General features: G+C 41.1%; 2 protein-coding genes across 4 annotated transcripts in view; one reads left to right on the top strand and one right to left on the bottom strand.

Moving 5' to 3' along the window:
• JAM2 (junctional adhesion molecule 2) overlaps positions 1 to 14,015 on the top strand; it is a 40,934-nt gene extending 26,919 nt beyond the window's left edge. Inside the window, exons 3-10 of the mRNA XM_027648672.1 lie at positions 187 to 300; positions 1,794 to 1,946; positions 3,696 to 3,901; positions 5,185 to 5,287; positions 6,996 to 7,103; positions 8,062 to 8,077; positions 8,985 to 9,018; positions 9,857 to 14,015. Coding sequence (XP_027504473.1) covers positions 187 to 300; positions 1,794 to 1,946; positions 3,696 to 3,901; positions 5,185 to 5,287; positions 6,996 to 7,103; positions 8,062 to 8,077; positions 8,985 to 9,018; positions 9,857 to 9,889 — 767 coding nt within the window. The 3' untranslated portion in view covers positions 9,890 to 14,015. The remainder of the gene's footprint in view (positions 1 to 186; positions 301 to 1,793; positions 1,947 to 3,695; positions 3,902 to 5,184; positions 5,288 to 6,995; positions 7,104 to 8,061; positions 8,078 to 8,984; positions 9,019 to 9,856) is intronic.
• A 626-nt stretch (positions 14,016 to 14,641) lies between these two features.
• On the bottom strand, positions 14,642 to 18,555 carry ATP5PF (ATP synthase peripheral stalk subunit F6). Of its 3 annotated transcripts, none has more exons than XM_027648674.1 (4): positions 18,460 to 18,555; positions 17,716 to 17,905; positions 16,401 to 16,525; positions 14,642 to 14,749 (listed from the first exon to the last, which is right to left on the bottom strand). In XM_027648674.1, the coding sequence occupies exons 2-4, from the start codon at positions 17,883 to 17,885 to the stop codon at positions 14,721 to 14,723; spliced, it is 324 nt and encodes a 107-aa protein (XP_027504475.1). In that variant the 5' UTR covers positions 17,886 to 17,905; positions 18,460 to 18,555; the 3' UTR covers positions 14,642 to 14,720. The 3 variants fall into 3 exon arrangements, with proteins under 3 accessions (XP_027504475.1, XP_027504474.1, XP_027504476.1); XM_027648673.1 differs by having other exon boundaries at positions 17,716 to 17,947; positions 18,460 to 18,482; XM_027648675.1 differs by lacking the exon at positions 18,460 to 18,555 and adding an exon at positions 18,236 to 18,254.
• Between the last annotated feature and the right edge of the window lie 208 nt (positions 18,556 to 18,763).

Genomic DNA, 18,763 nt, shown 5'->3' with positions numbered 1-18,763 from the left:
GTTTTCCCACTGTGTTTGTTTAAATCTGGAGAGGCATAACTTTGAGAAGTAGATCTGGCCCTTGCGTACTGCTCAGTTTCTTTTGAAGGGGGAATATTAATTTCGTGGAGCCTGAATGTGTACCAAACAAGTAAAGTCTCTAACTTTCCCATTTGTGTTCTCTCTTTTTTTTTTTTTTCCCTCTAGAGGCGATTCTTAGTTGCAAACACAAATCTTCAAAAGGGATGAGCTTAAGAATAGAATGGAAGAAAATCCAGCCTCAAGGAGTCTCATTTGTCTACTACAATGGTGAATTTACAGGTACAGTACTACAAACAGACTGATGCTTAACATGTCATTCTCTAGCATAGATATTGGCTGTCTCTTGGGGAATAACACTAGGAAAATGACTGAAGGAGAAGGCTCTTGACTGTCTATATGTAACAGCTGTCCTTTCAAGGTAAAGAATTCTTTCCTGGGGGAAAAAGACATTTCTTTATAAAACTGTCAGTTGTTACCTTTTTAATGAATTTAAATATCATAAAACTCAAGACTAAGAAAAATGGCACTGCAAATCCTTGGCATTTTTCAACAGTGAAATTGTATGCAGATATGAACTCCCCAAAACTACTGCAGGCTCTGCACTCCTATCCTAAAAAGAGGTTTCTGAAGCCTCTTGTAGAGCTGGAGGCTTGGAAATGAATAATGCAGGAATTTTTATATACATAAAATATAAACTCAGCTGTATATTTTAAATTATTTGTATTCTTTTCAAAAGTAGAATTTCTGTTCATATGTTCTGAAAAGGACTTACCTTGGCTTTGTGTGTTGGAGGAAATATGGGTCTCTTGTTACCTTGTACACAATAAATGAAGGTTGAGAAGTAAAATAAAAGCACAGCAATTTTATTAGTTTGTAGAGCTTGCAGATGTGCTGACCTTGTTGAATGTTTTTTTTTTTTTTCTGCATATATTTAATTTAGAGAAACACTGGAACTTGTGGTTCGGTGTGTGAATGTAACTTTAATTTCATAACAAGCTGTAGAATTAAAAGAACCCAAACTCATTGTAAGAAATCTGATGGCAATATCTTTGCTATATCCATCAAATTTTTCTTGCCAAGTTAAAATGTCAAATCCTTTGCTGTGGTTTCACTCACAATTCTTTCTGTAAGGTAATTAAGTTAGTGATTGCCATTTCTCTAGTGGAAAGAGATTTCTTTTTTGCCTCCTGACTACTGCTATAAATATTTTCTTGAAATATCTGCAGAAAAAAGCATTCAATTTTCCAACTGGAGACCATTCAGCAGATGTAGGTTTTTTAACTGGGGTGAGGGGGATGTTTGGGCTAAATGGACAAGTTGTGGAAGGTTCTTACTATCTTGGGAAGGGGATTAAATATTACATGTTGGTGATAGATAACTAATACTGAACAAACGAGCAATGGTTTCATGTACAATATCACATAAAGTATCAATGAATTATATGCGACTTCAGAATAAGCAAATGAGCTGTAGACATTTGCTTTCAAACTGACAGAGTGGAAATTTAGGTTAGATATACAGAGGAAGATCCTTACCGTGAGGGTCATTAAAGTGGCACAGGTTGCCCAGAGAAGCTGTGGATGCCCCATCCCTGGAAGTGTTCAAGACCGGGTTGGGTGGAGCTCTGAGAAACCTGGTCTAGTGGTAGGTGTCCCTGCCCACAGCAGGGTGTTGGAACTGGGTGGTCTTTAAGGTCCTTTCCAACCCAAACCATTCTGTGATTCTAAGATTCTATAAGCAAAGAGCAGAAACCTCTCTATTCTCCCTTAAAGGTGATCTTCGAGGCCGAGCAGAGATGCTGAACCCAGGAATCCGAATTAGGAATGTGACTAGAAGGGATTCTGGGACCTACCGCTGCGAAATCAGTGACAAGAGTGAAGGGCACCCACGCCTGCAAGAGGCTATAATTACCCTCACAGTGTTGGGTACAAACTTTATTACTTGGGCTTTTGTAAACAAACTGAATGATGGTGTGTTGGGGTGTTGAAAGTAGTGTTGTCCACATGGCATGTGGCTACTGGGTTTTGGGTCTTCTTTGGGCTGGGATTATAAATACATGTGCACATGCACATTCTACAACATACTTAACAAAACAGCTTTGCAAAAGTCACACTTACATTAGAAAGGAACATAATTAAGGTTTTGTTGATATAAAAGTGAGTTTCAGTTCTCAAAACTTAGCAAGTATGCTGATCTACACAGTGGTGAAACTTCCATTTCTACTAAGGCTGAAGTCGCTCAGTGGCTGAGAACCTGGATAAGACAATCATGGTGTTTGGCACTGGAAAGTCAGCATCTGTCAACACTTATTAAATATTCATAAGCAGAAGTTCATTCCAATATGCTACAGTCTCCTCCTGGTTTTGGAAGGAGAAACTGCTGCAGTGTCTGTGCAATGACAACCAGTGAGCTGGCATTTTGTGGACTTTATTTACAGGAGGGATAGTGTTGGCTGCTCGGGGGGGTTGCTCTTTGTGGGGTTTTGTTTGTTTTCTTCCCCAGTTGGGTAAAGGAGGGAAACGTGAATACTGAGCACGTTCTTCTCATGTTGTTTCTGGTATTTTTCCCAGTAGATGAGTCGTAGAGGTTGATGGTTTTCTTCTTTTTCCTGTATAGGGTGAAAAGAAAATATTTGCTTTTGTAGTTTTTGTATTCTTTTCCATAAAAAAAATTGATCTTTTAAAATTATAAATAAGGTCTCAAAGTTCTTCATAAAGGATGGTAAATTCACAAACCTCTGATTAGCTCCAACAGTGAGATAACTCCACTTATTCATTCTTTCTTCCAGCCCAAAAGGAGGAAGAGTGTCGTTGTTGCTTACAACTTTTTTGAAAGTTAATGTGAATTAGTTAGTATTTCACTTTGTTTCATTTTTGCTTTTTATCTTAAAATCAACCAAGAAAAAACTATATGTACTTGTTAAGGTGTGACATATGCTTTTAGTGTTCCATGCATGCCTCTTCACCTTTAGTTTTCTTCTACATAACATCAAGTACCAAAAAATAAAAAATTAAGTTCCTTTCCTGTTCATGTATTAAAAATCAGAAAAGAGGTGTTCATCTGCATGGGAGAAGGAATGAACAGTTCTCCCACATCTTTGTGTGGAAACATTTGCTTTTAATTTAAACCGAAATGTAGTAACAAATTGGTTTTGGTCCTCAACCTGGGATTTATACAATGGCTGCAATGATTGCCATTCTTTATGATTCTTTCTGACAGTCACTTTTCAAAAACCAGTTGACTTCTTTTAATACAAAAAATCTTTTTCCTCTTCCTCACTTCTGTTTTTAAATAGTAGGGCAGGGAAGGGGGCAATTGCTGGGCTGCAGATTCCCTGAGTTATCCCATCTCTGTCTATGAACAAGAGGTTTCACACAAGAAACAAAAATGAAACAAATTCTGTGGGGTTGGGCAAGAGTGCACAGATTGGAGGCAGAATGACACAGCATGTGGTGGGGGAGGCTTGCTCTCTCATTTTTAGCAACTCATAAATTTTACTCTGCTCTCAGTAGCAGGACTCTGCCTTCAGCCTCTTCCCCTGTGCCTCATTTCATTGATGTGGTACATCAATGCTGAGCATGTACACAAGTGCTCACCTCCTCACCATAACTGTCAATCTGTTGTCGTGCAGGCAGTACTTATAAGTGTGTAACAAGTGCAATTCCATTGTCCAGTTGCTCCAGCTACTCCAGTGTGTGATGTGCCGAGCTCCGCGATGACGGGAACAGTGGTGCAGCTGAGCTGTAAGGAGACTGAGGGCTCCCCTCCATCTGAGTACCAGTGGTACAAGAACGGTGTTGCCTTGCTGGAAAAGACAGGAACAGGCAGTGCTAGAACACCAAATATAACTTACACCATGAATAAGAAGTCTGGCACTTTGGTAAGTGTTATAACCAGCTCTGTGATAGCCAGCTATCAAGGAGACCACATTTACTGTTTAGTACAATGATGCACAGGGGTCTTAATCCAAAAATGCACAAGGTCTTTGTCAGAGATTAATGTCGTGCTGAAATATGTGTTAACAAATGTAGAAAGTAGTTTCTGCCTCAAACTAGTGCCAGGTTGTAGACGTTGAGTGATACAGACAAACCAGGTGAAGTGTGAGTCTACAGCAATAAGAACTGAGCAGGATTGAGAAAATACTTGACAGATTTCACCTTGTCAGTTAGAAAACTAATGCCAGGTGAGAATGAGTGCTCGGTGTGGCAATAGAGCTATATTTGGTAGAACTTAAAGTTTGAAATAGCAGCTTCAGGGGGACTGCAAGCACTCAGATCACAGAATCTCTGCGATCCAGTGACACTTACGAGCTCCCATCCAGGACCTGTGAAGTCGGTGGGAATGAACTGGGGCTGTGAGTAAGGTTAGTAGGTTCTTTGTTTAGTTGTAGTGTGTTTTGTGGGTTTTGCTGTTGGATTCTTTTCCCTCAGAACTGGCTGTCTCTTCCTCACCCCTCTCCCGTTAGCTGATCTTTCAAAAAAACTTGATACTACTTCGGGTGCATTGCCAGCTGAGGTTTTTTAGAAGTAAAGAGTTGTTCTCTGAATGCTGTGACTCAGCATTCAGAGGTGCTGGGGATCTTTCATCACACTGTGGAAATCAGCTGGTCTACTCAAACTTATTAATCACTTCTAAAATCTCAAAGTATGGCATACATTAAAGGGAAAACAGTTAACAAGTCTAAAAAAGAATACAGGGAAGCACTGGAATTGACATGAGGTCAGTCTCTGTCCACCTCTTGCTTCCTCATTTTCATTTTTACAGTAGTAGTATTTGATAAATAGTATGGTTTAGCATTTTTCCTCTGGAAGAAGAGACAAAGTGCCATTTTTGGAGGGGTGGGGACCCCCCAAATAAGGCTTAAACTTCAAAAAAAATTCAGTTGACAAAGCACTGTAAGTAGTATGTGTCAAGTGTTTTTGACGAATCAGCAAATGGGGTTGTTTGATAAAATGAACCAACTGCTCTGATTTCAGGTATTTTTCAGGTATATTTCAGGTATTCTGAAATTTCGCACTTTCCTTCAGAGTTTTTTTTTTGTTTTATTTGTTTAAAGCAAACACTCCCCCCCTGCACCCATTGACATGTCAAAATTTCTATCCCATGGGAAATGTCGATCTTTTTTTTCCATTCTAACACTCATTTTGAACTCTTTCTTAACAGCTATTTAACACAGTTACAAAGAATGACACTGGAGAGTATTTCTGTGAAGCCTCCAATGGGATTGGATTATCTCAGAGATGCTCAGTGAAGAGAATGCAAGTCGGTATGTGTCAAAGAAAATAAGGGTGGAAAACAGTCTTGCAGTAGGATTTATTTAATGGCATGGTGCAACTGAGAACCTAAGACCAGACTGAATTAAATCTTTTTATTTTGGTTATGGCATTTGGGGGGAGGAGTAATAATACTATGACTTCCTTATATGTAGTTGCTGTGGCTACTTAAAGCTTTCCTTTCTTACAGCACAAACATATCTCACTGTATGTCAGAGAAAAGCAGCTAGTTTAGTACCATAAAATTATTGCAGTAGCCAACTCTTAGATTGCTAAACACAACTTCACAGAAGAGCAGCAGCCATATGAGAGCCTTAATATTTCCAAATGCTTTTGTAGAAGGCTTACAAGATAACATGCCAGTCCACTGGGGTATTTTCTTCATGCAAAGCCTCCCTTTTAGGATGTATTTATGTGAGATCTGAATGTAACAGAATAGAAGGTTAACTGAGTGATTCATTTATACCTGACAGAGGAACACTGAAGAAGTCAGTGTATCTTAAAAATAAACAAATAGATAAATAAAGCCTGCTGCCTCTATCTTTTCTACTTGTACAGCATGGGTGAAGTGTAACACTGGTTAGCTGATAAGGAATTAACAAAGGCTGGAAGGGTCAAGAGTCTGTAATTACCCAAAATGCATGGAAGTTTTTGCAAAATATACAACTACCTCTTGTAGATGTGATAGGAAAGCAAACGGTAACAAATTCCAATAACTACTGCAGAGGAGATCTCATCCAAGTGTTTCATAAAGTGATTGACTGGTGCTTTTTTAGAACTTAGCTGAAAATCACTGTGTCATGGCTTTTAATGCACTCCTAGTGGATTGTGAGCGAGTGTTCCTCAGGCTACTGAGATGGAATCCCTCTGTTGTGGAAATACTCACGTAGAGTCCTAAATTGCTGTCAACCAGTACACAAAAATTTATAGGTCTGTGAGTAAAATTTGCAATCATATATTAATGTATGCTTAAAGTAAGGATCCAAATAGGTAATTGGACACATTGCAAAAACCTGTGAAAATGTTTCTGCTTGTTGATGCTTTTGTTTTTCATAAAATGGATGATTGTCTGAAGCTCTTAGTGATTATATCAGGAAATGGGCATGGCCCATGTCATGACTTAACCGAAGCCACCACCTTCAAAATAAAAATGGCTAGGTGTATGTATGGCCTGATGTAGAGTTTAACTTCAGACAGCTTGGCTTTATTGTGTTCCATTTTAAAAACCTTGCTCTTTAAAAATTAAAAAAGCATTGAATTGTAAATAACTCATTTGAAGTGTTCTTCAGAACTGGAGCCATCAGCTGTTTCAGTTGTTTTAGGCAAATTAACTGTACGAAAAGACTTGATTTAATACTTACAAAGATTTCAAGGTGTTTTCCCTTAGAGACACGTGACTTGCATAAGGCTTATTTGGGATAGGTATGATAAGGAATATGTATCCTGTGGCCCATCTTACTCTTTCCTTACTTTTCACCCAACGTAAGGAGTTCATGTATATCAAGCACTTCTCTTCACATGGCTGTGATACAGTAGTGCTTTTAGACTTCTTATCCATGTCTGAGTGTTACTAATCAGTTTATCCAGCTTGGGCCAAAGACCACCTATAGATGAAACAGGTGCCTGTAGCAATTAGGGAAAAATCCAGCAAATGGAAATGTTTACAATTTACAACACTGGCCTTGTGTTTTATAATTACAGATGACCTGAATGTAAGTGGTATCATTGCTGCTGTAGTATTTGTGGCTCTGGTAATGGCACTGTGTGGCCTTGGAGTATTTTATGCCCAAAAAAAAGGCTACTTTGCAAGTAAGTAAAATAAAGTCACTCCTTCCTTGTGTCAAAAAAATGTCTGTACATAGCAGAGTTTCACAAAAGATCTCTGTTACCCAGAGAAGCTGTGGCTGCCCCAGCCATGGAAGTGTTCAAGGCCAGATTAGACCAACCTGGAGCAACCTGGTCTAGTGACGATGGCAGGGACTGGAGTGAGATGAGCTTTAGGGTCTCTTCTAACCCAAACCAATTCTATAATTTTATGATTCTGCCGACTGTATCATGTCCTCCTTTTCATGAAAGCTCTAACTCCATGGTACTAAAGCTGGAGAGCATTACTAAAGCATTTTTTGTGCAGACATTATTATTCTGCCAACTTCTACTCCAAAAGATACATCAAGAATGACATGGAGACGTTTGTGCAGTTGCTTGCAGCTACCAAACAGCAGTTTAGGGAAAAGCAACAAGCCAAAACCCGGTTCCTGGAGCCTTTCCGCTCTAGTTTTGAGAGGGAATGGCAAAGAAAGGGAACATAAAAACAAGCCAGTTTTAGTACACAAGGTCTGACCAGCTGAGTTCTGCTGAGAGGAAAACTAAATTAACTGTCTCTTTCCTCTGGGTGATGGAGAAAGTTTGTTTTTAGGGGTTGCTGCAAAAGGCTTGACACCCAGCAACCCTCTATAGCATTTACATTGGTGCCTGAAGTTGAGCACAGCAAAAAGGGATGACAAATGTCAGGATCTGAAAAGTTCACCTGTCTCAGTAACAAAGAGCTGCTGTTAGAGTTCACTTGGAGCTTTATTTAGCCTTAAAAGCAGCCTAATCTTTTTTTTCCTGTTTAAACTCATTACACCAAAAAGAGATATTTGGTTCAGAAACTCCTTCTAGAAACTGGAGAGCTGAATAAGCTAGAAATAATTATTTCAAAGAACTTTAAAACAGTGAAGGAAACTGTTCTGGTGCTAATTATGTCTTTTTTTTTTTTCCTTTTCAGAGGAAAGTTCTTCTCAGTAAGTATCTTGATGCATGTAGTACACAAATCACTGCAAATTTCACTTACATTTCTGGTGATTTAGTAACTGTAATGATTTTTATGACCTTTTTTACATGATTCTTAACACAAAAATAAACCCGATCCTACACACCAGCTGGTTCTCGTATTAGAACCAGTGTGCTGGTGAGACAGTGAATCATTACATTGCTGTGATCAGTGTGCAGAGATGTGTCTTTTATAGTTATAGTTTACAGCCCTAATTCACCTTACAGGCATTCATGTGTCTCTTCTACAAGCTAGACAAAAGACAATCAGAACCAAATTGAACTGCCTTCATGTCCATGTCTACAGGTTATTTCAGGAAGTGTTTTGTGAAAATATGACTGGTGGAAACTTTCTGACGGTGCCTAGTCTGCTCCTTTGATATGGATTTATTTCACTTGCTTAAATTTCTTAGTAGCAAGTCAGAATTCCTCAAGCTATTTTAGTGCTCCCACAGGAGGCTAAAATTGTGTGCTTCGTTGGAGGAGGCCTCCAGTATTTTTTTTATTGTTTTTACTTTCGAAAGTTTATCTTAGCACTTCTAGGTAATAGCATTAAAAAAAAAAAAGAAAGGATATTATACTAAAGAGAAAGATGATGTGATTTATACTGGCCATGAACTGGATAAAAAGTGTAAGTGAAAGACTTGAAAAGACAAGGTAGAGAATGTGATTTGCAGTGGTTTATGAGATAATGACAGCTATCCAAAAGCATTCAATGGATTTTGTTATTGCAACTTTTTTTTAAGAAGGGGGGAGGAAAACCCTAAGGGTCACTGGAAATCTGGAAAAATGCATTCATACATAAGGTTCCCAAATGCTTAAAACCAATACCAGAAAAGTCACTATTTAACCTGTATTCCTTTCCTGCTCTGTTAACAGAAAGAAGACAAACTATCAATCTACAAGTGAAAAGGCAAGTCTTTTGTGTTCAGTACTGTGTTTAAAAAGTTTTAGATGCATTTACAGCTTCCTGTCACATAGTTTCAAGTGCCACACAACTACAGCACCTTGCTCAGTACTTTGCCATCTTCTACATATCAATTAACACAGTCCAGGGCAGTAGTGAATGTGAGAAAAAGATTGGGCCTTAACTCCTCTAAGAATAATGGGTGCCGAAAGACTTGGCCACATATGGAAACTGAACATACTACTTTTTTTCCCCTCTTTTAGAGTGGTTCAGAGGCTTTAACTGTTTGTCGGTTGCTCCAGCTTTTCAGATGGGTGCAAAATGAATGGTGCTCCAAGTAAAACTTAAACTAAGAGCAACTTAATTTCACAATCCATACTTTAAGGCTATTAAGTAGCATTAGTAGTACTAATGTAGCCTTAAAATCTCCCTGAACTGCACCCCTGTTCTTAATCAAAACAGAACATACTAAATTGCATAGGCCTGTTCCTTAACCTAGTATGTCTATAAGGAACTTACTGAGGCCAACTACCTGGTTGCTCTGAGTGGGAAGGAGCAAGTTTTGAAGAGCTGTGGTATCTGCTTATCTGTGTTAATGCACTTACAAATCAGATGCTCAACAGAGCTGTTTAATACTTGCATTTATGAATAGGTTATTACTTCTGTTCTGTGTAGCAGTGCATTCCTTAGACTTTTCATTCCAGAAAAGAGTAAACATTAACCAACAGTGCCTCAGACATACTTCTTGTCAATCTCAGTGCCTTAATTTCTTCTGAAATGTATTCTGTTCACCTGTTTAAAATGTTTGAACTATTGCTTATATAGCCTTATTTGCTTTGTTTAGGATTTCAAGCATACCAAGTCCTTTGTTATTTAGAAGATTTCAGCCTCTGTGAGGGACATCAAAAGAATACTTGTTATACAAAAATATCAAAGTCTCCTGGTTTCGACTGGGATAATTTTCTTCCTAGTAGCTGGTACAGTGCTGTGTTTTGGATTTAATGTGAGAATAATGTTGATAACACGCTGATGTTTTTGTTGTTGCTAAGTAGTGCTTACACAAAATCAAGGACTTCTCCGTGTCTCATGCTTGGCCAGTGAGGAGGTGCTCAAGAAGCTGGGAGGGAGCATGGCTGGGACACCTGATTGAGCTGGCCAAAGGGATATTCCACGCTGTACATCATCATACCCAGTATATAAACTGGGGAAGTTGGCTGGGAGGGGCAGATCACTGCTGGGGGACAGGCTGGGCATCAGTCAGTGGGTGGTGAGAAACTGTGTTGTACATCACTTATCTTTCTTGGGCTTTACTCCTCTCTCTCCTTTTCATTACAATTATTATTGTTGTTATGATTATCATTAGTATTATTAGTATAATTAAATTTTACTTTGTTTCAATTATTAAACTGCTGTTACCTCAACCCACAATTTTTACTTTTTTTTTCCCCAGTTCTCCTCCCCACCAGGGCTGGGGTGGAGGGCAGTGACCGAGTGGCTGCGTGGGGCTGAGTTGCTGGCTGGGCTTAACCCACAACAGTCCTTTTTGACACCCAACATGTGACTCAAAAGGGTTGAGATAATGACAGGTCTGATCAGAGCGTGTTAAAACAGATTTGTTATAAGCGTTCATTGCGTTGGTTTAATAGTTGCTGGTCACCATGTTGATTTGTTTGCTCTGGGCATGGGCTAAGGTTGTCATTGTGGTGTTCTTTGTCGTACCGGCTTGTGATATGAATGAGTGGCTGGCCGTGAGCCTCGCCTGGTCCGTGTCCTGTCCGCCCCTCGGGAGCCATCTGGAGGAAATTATCCACAATTACATCTATTGCCTTTTTCCCTCGGAGAGCCAGCCTGCGGGGAAAAAACACCTTCTTTCCCCTCCAGGATGATTACAGTAGTGTTTGAGAAATCTGAAGACTTTCAATATCCTTTTACCACCCTTGAAACCAGCCTGGTCCTTTCGCTGGCAACCAACATATTGTTGCATGTGGTCCAGGTCGTCTTTAGGGTTAAGCAACAATCTGTGGCTACTCAAACCCCGGCCAGAAGTGCTGCGGCTACTTAAAATTTAGCAGCACCTACTGTGCCTTCACAGACTCCAGTGACAGGCCAACAAGACCAAGAGGCAACCACCCAATCCTTATCCCTGAGTGAGCTGTGGGATATACAAAAAGATTTCAGCCATTGTCCCAGTGAGTGCAGGACCACCTGGCTGTTCCAGTGCTGGGATAATTGGGCTAACAGTTTGGAGTTAGAGGGTAGGGAAGCCAAGCAGCTGGGATCACTTTTTAGGGAAGCAGGCATCGTTGAGGTGATTGGAAGAGGGACACAAGTCCTCGGCCTCTGCAGATGATTCCTGTCAACCGTAAAAGAAAAGTACCCCTACAAGGAAGATGTTCTGTGTTGCTCAGGCAAGTGGGAAGCAGTAGAGAAAGGTATCCTGTGCCTGAGGAAATTGGCCATGCTGAGATGATTTATTTTGACCTGAACAACGCAGAGTTCCCCACAGATCCAGACCGAGTCCTGCACACACAACCCCTGTGGCAGAAATTTGTAGAGAGAACACACCAACCCACTGGCAATGTTCATCTGGAGAGGTACCACACTACCAGCAGTGGATGCAGTGGCTCCACTTCTCCAGGAATGCAAAGACAACCTCTCTTCCTCTCTCATCCCATCTGTGGAGAGACTGTCAGATAAACTGTCCCAGGAGTTCCAGCAGTTCAGAGAAGTTATGTTCTATTCTCCACCTGCACAGACCTGCATGTCAGCTAGTAACAGTAAGCATCCACTGGTTCAAGAGGGAGGATATGGAAGGTACACACCATGGGATACCCTGTGGTTTTAGCTGAGGGACCACAGAGAGTACATGAGGAATTGAGGTGAAAGACCCACCTCAACTCTAGAGACATGAATTGCAAGAGAAAACAATCCCAAATGGGAGTTCTTCCAGGAAAGTTGCTGCTTCAGTCTCCAGTGGACAGTTTCCCAGGCAGAGTGGAAGGGCTGAACTTACTCTTGATCCTATGGAAAGAAATACTAATCTGCTTCTTCAAGAACTAAGCTTTCTTAGGCATTGTGGGTTTTCAGAAAATGCAGGTTCCAAACTACAGTCTGATTGTAAGCCCTTTCTATCAAATGACTCAGAGAAATTATTTCACATGGGGCCCTGAGCAACACCAAGCCTTTGAATAAATTAAACAAGAAATACTTGGAAAACACTCGGGGACAGGTGGGCCAAAGAACATGGCATTGAGTGGGTAGATTGTATCCCCTCTGTGAAGATCAAATGATACAATGGACTGCTAAAGACTACCCCGAGAACAATGGGTGGGGGGACCTTCAAACATTGGGATATGCATTGGTAAAGGCCACCTGGTGAGTCAGCACCAGAGAGCCTGCCAGTTGGGCTGGCCCTGCCTTACCAAAGCTTCTATGTACTATGGAAGGGAATAAAGTTCCTGTAATGCCCATAAAAAAATATGCGGGGCAAGACAGTCTGGGTTATTGCTGCCTTGGGTAAAGGCAAACCCATCCCTGGGATTGCTTTTGCTCAAGGACCTGGGCACGCTTGTTAAGGCAGAAGGATGGGGAAATCTGGGTTTGATTTTGGGTAAGAACAGCCCAATGAATTTGTGTGATGTTAATTGCTATATAACACTGTGTATTATCACTTCTGTATCAACCGTGTGCCCACCAATGCCTGGGCACCTCATAGTGCCTGCCTCCACCACTCCAGATTTTGGGATCCAAACCCAAGTCCCCTTCAGTTGTGACATTAAGAATGAACTTTGATGAAACCAGACAAGCGCAGCAGTGATGGAATCAGAATTGGCTTCAACGTGCAACAATCCAACACCACGCACCATTTTTCCTGCCCTGAGACACTGTTATGACAGATGGAGCCAAAAGTCATGGACTAAATGAACTCAATGGATTTCTACAGGGATTGTCTATAGACCAAGGAAATGATATCTGTGTATCTATCAAAAGACAGGAAAGGTGGTGATGTATTGGAAAGTGCAGGACCTGGCATGATATAAATGGTATGGAATAAGCAGTAGATACTGTCCTGCTTTCAGCTGGGAGTTAGTTTTCTTCCTAGTAGCTGATACAGAGCTGTGGATTCAGTATAGCAACACACTGATGTTTAGTTGTTGCTCAGTAGTGCTTCCCTGAGTCAAACACCATTCAGTGACTGATGCTCTGCCACCAGGCAGGTGTACAAGCCGTGAGGAACAGGGCTAGGACACCTGACCTGAACTGGCCAAAGGGATATTCCACACCACAGACTGTTGTGCCCAGTATATAAACTGAGGAAGGTGGCTGGGAGGGGCCAGTTGCTGCTGGGGGATGGTGATGAGCACCTGTGCTGTGCATCACTTGTGTTTCTCAGGTTTTATCTCTCTTCTCTCTATCCATTACAATTATTATTACTTTGTTTCAATTTACCTGTTCTTATCTCAACCCACCAGTTTCGTTTCCAATTCCCCTCCCCACGGCAGCGAGAAGGGGACAGGGAGTGAGCCAGGAGCTGTGGGGTGCTTAGTTACCAGCTGGGGTTAAACCACAACACAAAGGGATCTTTTGACCTCTACGCTGTAAATATTGTTTCCACATTTTACATACTGAAAATAGAAACTGCCAGTGTTCAGATCTAGTCAACCTAACTGTCTGTGATGGCATTTAAAAAAAAAGAAACGCCCAAAAAACTATAAATTAACTTGTATATTGAATCTCTGTGACAACTTCTCATTTTGTTCACATGCAGCAATACAAGATTCACTCCTGCAGCTTGGAACAATCTACTCAAGTTACTTCCACAGATGACCTTACCAGTACTTCTACTACTTCCATCTCCACCATTGTCAAGGGCTCAAACTCTCCTGCAATTCTGATTTACTAGGACCTTGAAATTGTATTAGATTTGCCAAATCCATCTATAAGTCTGTAGCTGTGCAGAATTAAACTCACCATCCTGACAGAATAAACCTTCCTCTAATTAAGGCTCAAGCAGTGTTTAATTGTCTAATGTGGAGGTCTCTCTCTCTCTCTTGCTGCAGGCTGCATATGTAATTTCATTATGAAGAAAAATCATGCCAGTACAACTCAAGCTGTAGTATCTACACCCTAACTGCTGAAATGTTTGTTTTTATAGTTACATTATTATATATAAATAAATAGTTCCTCAGAAGCTGAAGTGTTCACGTCAATAGTTCAGTCACAGAAATTTAAATCTCACAATCTCATTAACAGCTTTCAGTTTCTTCTGTAAGGTTAACACTTGATCACCTGTGTGTTCCCTGATGCAGAGCAGAATTAGGGTATTTGTGCCCATGCTTTTGGCTGTGCAGCTTCATCACTAACATAGGGGCTCTGCTACAGATTTAGAGTTCATGGAGGTTTTTTCGTGCAGAAGCTTTTCGGATGTGAAAAGCTCAGAATAACAGGGAGTTTCTTCTCTGTGTATCAATATCAGTGTTATAATGTTTCACCACTGAAATGTAGCTCAGCAAAGGAGTTTTCCAGTTAACACTGAGAAACACTACTCAGCTGCCTCAGACACTCAGAGTTGATGACCACAGCTAACTACACTCACCATACAGTCAAGAACTTCTTCACACCACTGGAATCACACTGAAACACTGCATTTATTAAGATACAACAGGTGCCATGTTCAGCAACTCCATGGCTGTACACGGCTGCAGAGATCACTTCGGAGCCTCCTCAAATTTGGGCTCTAGAGGGAGAAAGAGAAAAGTCACATTAGTCTCTTTTTATTCAATCCTCAAACACCACGATTAATCTGTAATTCAAAGAAAACTAACCATTAAGTTGGCAAACTAAAGGAAGCTCTTGTAACATTGCAGTTTACACCCCCCCTTACTTTGCATCAAAGTCTGATTGAACGTGGGCAGCACTAAAAACAAAACTACGCCAGAGACAGGTCTTTTCCACCTTGCAGGAGTTACCCATAAAGGCTAAGACTTAGTAACATTCTGCCAAAACAGCTTTTAGCAACACCTGAGGTGCTGGAGAAGGCAGCAGGGAAACTGGAGAAGTCAACGAGAACATTATTGACCATGACAAAATATTTCCTACTCAACTCTGATACAAGAACAAGAAACCAAGCTCTTCACTCCTCTTGGTTAGTGTTATTACTGTATATTAACAGAAAGGCATGGAAAATTTCAAATCCACTCTCCACATGCAAACACCAAGGAAGGAGTTCTTGATGTCAAAGGTACAAACTCAGAAGAAGTTAGGGCTTTGGACAGGTGGGCTACTAATGCCTGTTCTTAAAACTAAGTCTGAGAGGTAAGGCTTGGCTTAGTAATTGTCCCTAAGACAAAAAAATTGAAGTTCCTATCCATATAACCATTCAGTTTTGAAACCTTGTTGAAATTAGATTAAGGACAGGCAACAGTGATAAAAGAACAGTTGTGTGTGTGTCCCCACTTTGTTCTGTTCCCATGTTCAAAAATTTTGTTTCCCTACAAAAATAAATCTGAAATTTTAATATGCACTGTTTCCCATATGACACAGAAATAAAATAAGATAAAGAATACATGAATATAAAGAAACCACATCCCTAAAACTGGGGGAAAAAAAGAAAAAAAACATAGATCCTACTTTACAGATACTCTGTTTTATTTGCACCAGTAACAACCTGACAGCAACTCTACCTAACTGAAATGTTACTGAAATCCAAAATATTTTTAGATGTGTTCCTACTCTAAATTAGAATGACCAGTTAGTCTGGTCAGAATTACAATGGTGGCTTGGCCTTGGCTGGCTGCCAGATGCTCACCAAGCCTCATGCTCTCTGCTCTTTCCCTTCCACGCTAAAACAAACTTAGAGCAGTTAAACAGAAGTCAGATCCAAATAGCTGAAGAAAAAGGTTTAATGCAATTTAGCCACAAAGCATTCATAATTAAGAAAGTTAGGTTCTTTGTTCATTTTCTGAAATCAGTGGCTTTCCAGAGGAACTCACAAAATCTGAAAATCACAGTCTGCATGATGTAAGACAACTGATTTACAAACTCTAGTCTGCTGATCTCTTTGGCAGGATGAGAAGAAAAATACAGGCCCTGGGCTATTTCTATTTGGGCTCTTTCTTTAGGGTCTATGAAGGGCAATTAAGATACCTTGATCTTACAGTAAGTTTTGTTAAGCATCAGTGTAAGGAAGTCCAGATCTCTACTGGAAAAGGCAAATAATTAAAAAAAGGAGTCAAGTGGAATCAGATGTGAATTGTGCAAAAGCAGTGAGATTCCCAGAAGGCATCTTACATTAAATTAATGGTCCAAATAAAGACAAAATGGAAATTAAGAAAACCCGTGAGTATGTCCTTACTTGCAACTGGAATTCAATAAGATTGTTAACTCACCCTCAAATTTAAATTCTGGGAACTTGGTTAGGTCTCCCTCACCATACGCCCGTTGGAGTCTTGCAAGGGATTCATTCATTTCTTTCTGAAATTCAGGTCCTGCATCAACAGGCCCTCCTGCTTGCCTAAAAAAGCATTAGAAGTTGTGATTAACAACTCAGTTCTAACACTGCATGTAGAAGTTCTACATTTTTATGCCCATGTATGAATTAAAAATCTTTTTGATAACCAACCAAAGGAAATCATTTAAAGTATTTCTGAAACTCAAGACATGACACACCTTAGGGCCTCCTTACCTTACACATTAACAAGGTTCTCAGGGTAAAGTACAGGCTTTCTGTTATCAGTGATGAAAATCCAAGCTACAGATGTGGCCTTCTGAGACATAAAACTACACTGAGTATCCAGGCTCTCAGGGCTTTTAGTTTCTCTTGTTCCACCTGCAAATTCCTAACAAAAACCAATTTGCACCTCTGCTGTCTCTGAATTAGTGACCTTGGTTAGTAAAGCTTAACTGTTCTTGCAAAGAGAAGCCAAAAAAAAAAAATCCACAGCAGGAACTTCTTGGGATGCAAATATAAACCAAGTAAAATAGTAACTGTATATTACCAATGCTCAGTAGCACCAGCACAGGTAACTTAGGATGGATAAAACCACCAAAAATCTGCCTCCCTACACAGACTGGTAGTAGGTGTGGAAACGCACAACTTCTATCAGTAGAGCTAAGAAGTGACTTATTCCCTTCCCAAGAATAATTCCCAACAGAGTATTACTATAGTTTTAGTTTCCTGTTCAGTAGTTAGTTCAAACATTAAAAGAATCTAAGATTCCATCTGAATGAGCATATTAACTGAAGATGTAAAATGAATTATCCTGATAATTCCATTAATTCTTGATTGTTGTTGGAAACAAGACTGGAGAATAATGGTTTAGCCCAGACAAAAGAAATAAAGAAACGCTTGGTTTTGGTTTCCCCCATTCACAGAGCATATAGGTGGGTAAAAATCAACATACTGGTATGGGCACATAGTGTGCAAGAGGCCTTAACTGGGTGCCTTAACCCCCCAACTTTTTTCTTTTTTAAGGGAAAAAATGTGACATTTCCCATTGAGTATGCAAGAACAAACCTTCTCGCTGGTGACACCATCAGTAAGTGTTGCAGGAAAGCCTTAAGTATTTAGAGGCCAGCCTACAAAGCTACCAAAGTGCAGTCAAAAATCAAACAGTTCACGTTTCACGTCCTTAATGTCAAAATCAATAGTTTTCCCCCTTTTGGCATCAGCTTCCCCCCCTTAAAATAATTTCCTTTACTCACTTGCTCTTCGTGTTGTACTCTCTGATCTTGTCCAAGAAGAGCTTCTGAACGGGGTCGAGCTCTTTGGTCTTGTTGAAGACGATGGCAGAGAGACCGATGTTCCTGCGGAGCTGCACGGAAACAGCGGAGCGGAACAGGGAGGAGAGACGCAGAATCTGCCGCAGGATCATGATCGCACCGGTGCTTCAGCCTTTAAAAAAACCCCAACAAAGCAGGAACATGGAATTACTCACTGCGATGTAAATGCCCAAAGAAACAAACAAAAAAAGTAGTTTGGAGCTGGACTTTAAAATAGAAAGGTATCTAAAGGTATTTTAATTGTATTGTGGGATATTTAAAGGCAGGAAAGCCGCAGGATCATAATGACACTGGTAATTCAGGCTTTAAAAAACCCAACGAAACAGGAATACGGAATTAAGCTACCACCATGTAAATGCATTACGAAACAAAAAAAAAAACAAACACGTAGGTTCGGCCTGAACTTTAAACCAGAAAGGTATTTAAAAGTATTTCAAGGTACCTAAAGGGTATTTTAAAGGATATTTAAAGCAACATGGAGGCTGGGGTAGAAATTCCAGCCGCCGCCGAACCCGAGGGCACCGTGACACCGCGGGCGCTTCTCCGTGGCCCGCTCGGTGCCGCACCGCGACGGAACCACCCAGACAAACCAGGAATTTCAGATTTCATCTCGTTTAAGCAAAAAAAGCTACTATTTTAACCCAACCCAGGTTCCCCCGGAGTCACCTTGGCCGAGGAGCCGCCGCCGCCGCCGCCTCAGCCCGGACCCGGTCCCGCCCCCGCGCGGTGCACGCCGGGACCCGCCCCCTCCGCGCGCCCCCGACACCGCTCCCCCCCCCTCCCACACACCGTACGGCCCCGCTCGGCGCCCTCCGGGAGCGCGGAGGGGAAGCTTGGGAAGAGCCTGGCACGCACCGCGCCCGCCCGGAGCCGCTCCCGGGGGAGGGGAAGCGCCCGGAGCCCTCCGGAGCCGCGGGAGCGTGCGGGGGCCGCCGGGAGCGGTAGTCCCCGCGCGGGGGCTGCCGGGAGC

This window comes from Corapipo altera, unplaced genomic scaffold, assembly GCF_003945725.1.
Source record: "Corapipo altera isolate COAL_440 unplaced genomic scaffold, ASM394572v1 58, whole genome shotgun sequence".
In the NCBI taxonomy this organism is placed as follows: domain Eukaryota; kingdom Metazoa; phylum Chordata; class Aves; order Passeriformes; family Pipridae; genus Corapipo; species Corapipo altera.
This window is presented reverse-complemented; position numbering and strand designations above follow the sequence as displayed.

What these genes read in the sequence shown, in the direction of transcription:
- ATP5PF (XM_027648674.1), bottom strand. Translation starts at nt 17,885, where the DNA reads ATGATCCTGCGGCAGATTCTGCGTCTCTCCTCCCTGTTCCGCTCCGCT. An exon ending in GAGTACAACACGAAGAGCAA is followed by an intron (nt 16,526 to 17,715) that starts GTGAGTAAAGGA and finishes ATGCTTTTTTAG; the next exon opens with GCAAGCAGGAGGGCCTGTTG. An exon ending in CCCAGAATTTAAATTTGAGG is followed by an intron (nt 14,750 to 16,400) that starts GTGAGTTAACAA and finishes TTCTCCCTCTAG; the next exon opens with AGCCCAAATTTGAGGAGGCT.